At 38.8% G+C, this 7,959-nt stretch overlaps 1 protein-coding gene across 1 annotated transcript; it reads left to right on the forward strand.

Moving 5' to 3' along the window:
* The first annotated feature begins 5,944 nt into the window (after positions 1-5,944).
* On the forward strand, positions 5,945-7,421 carry LOC149221078 (uncharacterized). Its single transcript, XM_089382907.1, has 3 exons — positions 5,945-6,606; positions 6,942-7,043; positions 7,170-7,421. The coding sequence occupies exons 1-2, from the start codon at positions 5,968-5,970 to the stop codon at positions 7,023-7,025; spliced, it is 723 nt and encodes a 240-aa protein (XP_089239033.1). The 5' UTR covers positions 5,945-5,967; the 3' UTR covers positions 7,026-7,043; positions 7,170-7,421.
* The last annotated feature ends 538 nt before the right edge of the window (positions 7,422-7,959 follow it).

Below are 7,959 nucleotides of genomic sequence, written 5' to 3' on the forward strand. Positions count from 1 at the left end.
CAACCCTTCATCTTTTATCACTTATGCATTCATTTCTTGGTATATTCGTGTTATTTGTAGGAAGAAGGGTAGGCATTATATCTATGTGGCTAATACATGATGATTTCAGGTTTTTTGGCATTAAAGGGAGCAAAGACCACGCAAATGGAGACAAGGAGACAGCCAAGGTGGCATTGCGGGTTTTTAGGGAGGTTGTCCACAGTCTTGATGACCTTCCTCGTGATTTCCACCCTAACTCCGAGCTCCAATAGCTCTCCCCACCGAGCTTAAAGGCAGCCAACGGATTCTACAGGAACAACAGTTTAACTTTTAGTTGGACAGCCAAGCTCCACTAATTGAGGAAGCCAGCGTGGTCCTCATCATGTATAAATATTAAGGCCGTAGCCTTTGATAGGAGCTTTTTGAACCCTTGAACTATTGTTGCAATTTCTAAGCACGAGCTACAGCTCGGTTTTTGCTTTGTGTAAGCCAGTTTTGGCATGTTGTTAGACTCATGATTATTTAATAAAGGCAGGCAGATTTGGATCCAATCCTGAGTTCTTAAGAGGAGCTATAGCTCTTAGGTTAGGGCCCAACCTGAGAGCAATAGACCTCCTTTTCCTTGTATTGTTACTTGTCTTTCCTTTCAGCACTTCATTTCTTTGCTTTGACATGCATTTGAAAAACACAGTCTGCTGATTTAATTTCTTTAATGTGATTGAGTAGGATTAGTTCATGGTTAAAGTGCTTTCAATAGCTTAGATTAGAGTAGGAGGATTAGCATTCATTAGAGCTCCAAGAAAAGGTTGACAGTGCACTCACTGCCATCTCTGTTTAGAGATTGGGGTGTAGACCGTACCAACCACCAAAAAAACGCAGTCTTATACGTTCATGCAAGCTGCAACACAATCATTTCAGTCATAGAACCGTCCATGCATTCTGATCCTGAGCAATACTTTTTCATTCCAACACCATGCACGATTTTTCTCTGAAGCTTACATTGTTGTTCGTTGGTTTAATAACACAGTTAGAATAGGTGAATAAATTCTCGGTTTTGTGCAGATTTGTTTCCTTTACACTGCGTTGCATCACTCTATTATCTTCTTCTTCTTCTCAACCACGCCCAAGACACCTACCCATCCTCTGTTCAGCTCGTTTGCCTTCCAACCCTTCTACTTTTCACGTAGCTCCATCTTTTTAACCTTTCGTTGCTTCCACCCTTCTACTCACCAACCAACTGTACCCACTCTTTCTCCATCTCATATCTCTGTCCCTGAGCCATCACAAGCTCCCTTTCCATCCTACCTATCCACCCATACAGCTCCTCGACTTCTCCATCACCCAAAACTCCAACTATAAAACATCCTGTAGAAATCCCGAGCTTCCTGTAGGATCCCCTGCAGACATCCTGTAGAAGCCTGCAAACTCGGTTGCCGAGCACCTGAACGTTGTGGACTTCTGTGGAATAATGTTTTGGATCCCCTGGAACCTCTCCTAGCCCTCCTGACCTTTCCCAAGCTTTCTTTCCCTTCGAACTACCCCTGCACAGTCAAAACTCAATCAGAAACAAAATCATAATAACTCCAACCACTTAAGCAAAAATATAAAAACATGTTTTCCTCAATGGAAGTAGTTTAAATTCATGCATCTCATATCACTAGAAGTGATGGCATCATTGTTAGAAGTTGCATTCTCATCGTTGCATTGTAAGGATTAAGCTAGTCAGATTAGGGTTTACTAGAGTTTCCATGTTTGGTTGGTTTTTCAGTTCATTCTTGCAAAGTAGGTTAATTTCCTTTGAGATAGTCTTCGTCCATCATCTAGAAAGCTTCTTCTGAGAACATATAGAAGTTGGCTTGAGCCCTAGCGGACTTGTGCCAGCTGACCAAGTGACAGCTGCGACAAGAGCTAGTACTTGTGCATACAGCACCGTCGCTTCCAAGTTTGTTACGAACTACCGGGTTGATAAAATTAGAGAAGGAAGCCCCAGGAGTTGTAGCATTATTGCTACAATACTGGAGCCCACCAAGCGCAGCCCATAGATATTTTCTTGCATTTATTGCTGATAGGGTTAGGTTAAAAGTAATCATTTACTTTCAGACCTGTTTAGGTCACAAGCTGTAATAAACAATTTTGGAGAGTTTTCCCTATATATACCACACTCTGTATTGTTTCAAGGGTTGGTCGATTGATAATTTTCACTAGAGACTCGCACGATATACCTGATATGTTTTACTTAATCAAAGATTGCTGAAGAGATTGGAGGAACGACTGTCTGTTCTGCGTCTAATGATCTGAGGAAGTGAATGTGGAATCCTTGTGTTGCAACAGGGCTCAATAAGTGCTTCTTACCTCTGTTTCCATCATTTCACAATCTAAATAACAGAAAGAAAGATTAGCTTAGAACTTGTTTAAATGCACTCTAAGCTCAATTTCTGTTGTTTCTTTATGTTATTCATCTGAACTGAACTAGACATGAATATGAATTCCCTGTGGCTCATATTTACTCTAATTCACATGTGTTTGACAGTTATCTAGGGATTCTTTACTGCCCCTAAATAGAGCACACTCACCCTTCTCTATTAAGCTGATTGAGAGATTCTTAATTGCCTCTCCTTCCTTTGCATTCTTTCCATCCTTTAGACTTGAAAAATTGTTACATGTGCAGCTACCTTGCTCCTTATTCCTCCTGTGACAAAGAAAACGCACCAGCAGTCCTACTCCTTGACTCCATGCCCAATGGTTTGAAACCTCCACACTATACCTGCCTCTTTATCTGAAAACATCAATTTTCCCACCAAAACACAAACAAAACCCCTGAACTCAATAGCTAGCCTAAAATCCCCCTCGACAAAGCTAAACCATAAAGAGAGAGCCCTCTTTGACTGCAGGTGGGCTAGAATCTGCAGTCAAAAGTTGGTCTGTGGTTACCTCGGCCGTATCCCTTTACTCCAACCTGAGGGACAACCTAAGTGATAACAGGTGGTGATCCAGTGTGATTGCAGAGAACTCTTTTTCACCGTAAATTGGAAAAAGAAAACAGAGATTGAGGACTCCTTGTCCTAGATCCTGCCGATTTTGAAGAAATAGAAGCTAAAGCGGATTGTTGCTCTGTAAGTGTTGTTTGAGATTTGAAATCTCCTGGCAGAGGAAGATTTCTGGTAATGATTAGTTGTGTTGCCCGAGAAGTGAGGTTCCTTTGTTGTAAAAGTCTATGCTCTTTCCTTTCACAACCATTGTCACAAAGGACTTCTTAACTTGTTAAGGAACTCACTGTAATAACAAATTAGAACTGGCGAGAATTCATCTTGGACCCTGACGACTTGGTTACACCTCGGCCTCCTCTGGAGCAATCATGGGATTTCACAGCTGAAAATTCTTCTGCGGCCGGCCAAATGTGTTATGGTAAAAGTGATAAATCGAGTAAGCAAACAGAAGGAAATGCACTCAAAAGGCAAATCTAGAAATATGCACAACCTTAAGAAGGTGAGTGGTGATCCGGTGTGATTGCAAACAACTCTTTTTCACTGTAAATTGGAAAAAAAAATAGAGATTGAGGACTCCTTGTCCTAGATCCTGGTGATTTTGAAGAAATAGAAGCTAAAGTGGACTGTTGCTATGTAAGTATTGTTTGAGATTTGAAATCCCCTGGCAGAGGAAGATTTCTGGTAAAGATTAGTTGTGTTGCCCGAGAAGTGAGGTTCCTTTGTTGTACAAGTCTATGCTCTTTCCTTTCACAACCATTGTCACAAAGGACTTCTTAACTTGTTAAGGAACTCACTCTAATAACAAATTAGAACTAGGGAGAATTCATCTTGGACCCTGACGACTTGGTTACACCTCGGCCTCCTCCGGAGCAGTCATGGGATTTCACAGCTGAAATTTCTTCTGCGGCCGACCATGGGGTTATCGGCCTATCATTCATGCCAACTACCATCTTAGTTGCAGATGCCTAGTTTGTAAAGATTGGCCATGTTGGGAACAGGTAGATCCGCCACACTAGGAAGCTTGGTGGCTGTGTATATTGTGAGGCAGAGGAAAAGCACAAAGCCCACCAAATGCCTGTCCAAAAAGCAGAGATAATAATAAGCATATCAACAAATAACCAGAATAGCCAAACAAAGAAAAAATTTAATCAAATGTGCTATGGTAAAAGGGATAAATCAAGTAAGCAAACAGAAGGAAATGCACTCAAAAGGAAAATCTAGAAATATGCACAACCTTAAGAAGGTGAGTGACGCGTTTCCTGGACATTGGCAGGGACAAGCAGGAAACCCTCTCTAGCGGGGCCAAGCACGAAACTTGCTAGACAGGGACGGAACAACCAGAGGAGGGTTTTTGCGCTTCGAGGACGACAATATTCTGCAATATTGCAAGCCATGGCCCTCTACCTTCGCTCAATCTAGGGTTCGTTGCGCCAAGAAAAAGATTAAGTTTCTAACTGTTATTATTTTAGTTATAAATTAACGGTGGCAAACATTTTAATCGTCTAACATCAGATCAGACGGATCATAGTAAGACAGGTAAGACGAGAGGGGAGTTGATTTCAGAAGGGAACGCCTTACGGCGTAAAAATAAGATAAAATAATAAAATTAATAATTATAATTATAATTATCAATTAAACTACCCTAAATCCTTGTTAACTCCACATTTCTTAAGGTGCAAAGTGCAAACTTGTTTTCTAGTGAAAAGAGACTGATTTTTTTTAGTGCTTGGTAGATCAAGAAGTTGTCTTTGTGGGATTTTTTGGGCTTTCCCGTGCCAAAATCCGGACTTTTGAGGCGAAATCTTGATTTCTGTTATTTAAAATGGTTTTTTTGACTTCGATGGTGCACGGGTTACGCATCAAGCTTGTGATTTCAATAAATTCCGGATGGATTTTAGAGAAATTAGACTAGAAAAACCCACCGTAGGTTATGCAACAAGCTTGTGATTTAAATAAGTTCCAGCAGGATTTTAGAGAAATTAGACTGAAAATACCCACTAGGAAAGCTTCCAAAAAATCTCACTAAAGACAACTCGGATCCCGATAAAAGATGAATCTAGGCTAGTTTAATTCTTTTGAGGTGAAATCTTGATTTTTGTTATTTAAAATGGTTTTTTGACTTCGATTGTGCACGGGTTAGGCATTAAGCTTGTGATTTCAATAAATTCTTGATGGATTTTAGAGAAATTAGACTTGAAAAACCCACAGGAGGTTACGCATCAAGCTTGTGATTTCAATAAATTCCAGCTGGATTTTAGAGAAATTAGACTAAAAATACCCACCATAAAAGCTTTCAAAAAATCTCACTAAAGACAACTCGGATCCGGATATTAAGATGAATCTAGGCTAGTTTAATTCTTAATTTGATTTTTTATTTGTTGATAATCCATGAACATAGCTTATTTACAAATTTCCATGATAAAATGGGGCGTAATCTTCATGATTAAGTATCTTGTTCTATGTTTTTTCTATAATATATAGATTTGATTTATACATTAATTTTATTTATAGTTAATAATAATAATAAAATTAAAATTAAGTTATATACATTACTCTTATTCGCTAATTGATATCAAAAAACTAAAAAAATCCAAGTAATTTGATTTCGGCAATAATGAAAAAAAAAAAAAATCTTTCAAATTAATAAAATAGTTCGTAAGTCTAAAATGTGTAAAAACCATTTAAAATCTGAATCTATCAAACCAACTACAATAATATTTAACCTACCTACATATTCATGAAAATTGAATGAATGAAATTAACCATTCAGCGTCCGACCATAGTAATTGCCGCCGATCCCGGCGATTTAGGCGCCGAGAACTAACTTAACGGGCCCGTATTTTGAGCGTATTATTTCGAGGCCAAAATTTTGATTTGTTTTTCCCGCTTCGCCCAAATTTGGTTTTGACTTGTTTTTCCCGCTTCGCCCAAATTTGGTCTATTTAATTTCATGTTGCACTCTGTTCTCCTGTGTTTCCCTCTGATTTGTGCAGTGATCAAGATGGAAAACGATACTGCTGCGAGTGGTGGCATGAATTTAAGGCTTCTTATCAACCAGAAAAGTGGGAAGATATTGTTTGCAGAAGCAGGTAAGGATTTTGTCGATCTTCTCTTTACCTTTCTCACCTTGCCAACGGGTTCTGTCATGAAATTACTTTCACCCCCAAAATTTGCAAAGAGAGTGGGCTGCCTCACCAACGTTTACAACAGTGTAAACAAGCTCCACTCCACGTTTATGAATGCCGATAAATCCCGCCTGCTAGAGCCTGAAGTTATGTCTGCCGACTCTAATGAACTCCTTAAAGTACAGTCCTCTCCCACCAACTATTACGTTTGCGGTGCTCAGCTTAATCATGGTGGTAGTACGCACCATATGACCACTCAGGCGGGTGGCCGCTGTGCATGCGGCCGAGCGATGAATTACCCAGTGCAATTACAGAACCCCTGCAACGCAGTTAACAGCAATGGCGGAGGAAGCAGCGCGGGAGGTTATGTGAAGGAGACGGTTACGTTCATTATCACCGATGAATTGGAGATCTCTCCCGCCTCAACCATCACCAGCATTAACTTGCTGAACAAGCTCAAAGTCGAAAATCTGTCGGATCTGGGGGAGAGAAATGCAAGTGTTGGTCCTGACGAGGTAAGCAGTTATCAGTTATTTAAAATAGTTATCAGTATTAATAAGAAGTTGATCACAAAGTTTACGGATAGTTTAATTGGTAGAGCTTTATTGGGAGGTTATTAGGTTAGAATTTTCTTCATATCTTTAAAATTAAACCTGATATATTAGGCCATTTTTGATGAATCTTATATAGATTATTGCCATCTTTGATAAATCTTATATAGATTATTGGCAGTAGACTTACAGGGCACTCAATCTTATATAGATTATTGGCAGTAGACTTACAGGGCACTCAGTAATCGCGAACCATAATTGCCTTAAAAAAAAAAAGTTATCACAATTTTATGTTTCAGGCGCTGAGGCTGCTTTGGGCTTGTCTGGCCTCCACCACTCCTTTGGACGACGTTTTCGGCGGTGCGGGCTGCACATCTACTTGAAGGCTATGGCTGAATTAGGTAACAATCATCTCAATATTAGATTTCCAGAAGCATCTTAATATGTGTTTGCTTTATTAATGTTTGAATTTCAGGAAAATGATGAGGTTGGATTTAACCTAAAAAATTATACATTTGTTGTTGCAGGGCGGAGGTACTGTTCCAAGTAACATAGGCTAGTAAAGGATTAGTAAATATGGTACACTATTTTGTTTGGCTTCTATTATTTGTAGTGTCAAATAATAGATATATAAGAAGAAGTCAGCAGTGTACGTTAGTCTATGGGTTTAGGTGAACACATGCTGTTTGGTTTACATTTTGAATTCTGAGTCATCCTACTGAGATGCATTTTGTATTTTTTTCAATTGTTATGGAACATCTAAAATGTTTTCATGCATAACTAAGTTTCATGGTTCAAAATACTGCTACGTTGTCTATTTGAAATAGTTGTGTCAGATGTATAACTAAACTGTGGTTGTGAGAGGTCTATTTTGATTGTGGGCAATACAGTAAACTTTTTCATTCATAATAGTCATTAGCTGTAATCACTGGTTAGTTGGTTCGCTTTGTGGGTTTTCGTTTTAAAGTGTAAGCTATTTTTATTTTAAAAGTTTCATGTAACTAACAATGTCAGTCTACTTTGAATTATAGTAGTCATGAGCTGTAATCACTGGTTAGTTGGTTAGTTTTGTGGGTTTTCCTTTTAGGTTGAAAGGGTAAGATATTTTTATTTTAAAAGTTTTATGTAACTAACAATGGCCGTCTCATTTTTTGTAACATTAAAATTAACTATATACATATTCTCTTAATTACCGCGCCCATGCTTGTCTGATTGCTAGCGAATCAGCAATCTACATAAAGATACCTTTCCTATTCAAGTTTAATTCTATATAAAACTTTGTTGTAATGGAGAGAATGTGTATATAGACTTTGTTGT

The sequence above is a fragment of the Pinus tabuliformis genome, chromosome Q (genome assembly GCF_031772625.1).
Source record: "Pinus tabuliformis cultivar Carrire ecotype Pingquan chromosome Q, CPIR1, whole genome shotgun sequence".
NCBI classification, from domain to species: Eukaryota; Viridiplantae; Streptophyta; class Pinopsida; order Pinales; family Pinaceae; genus Pinus; species Pinus tabuliformis.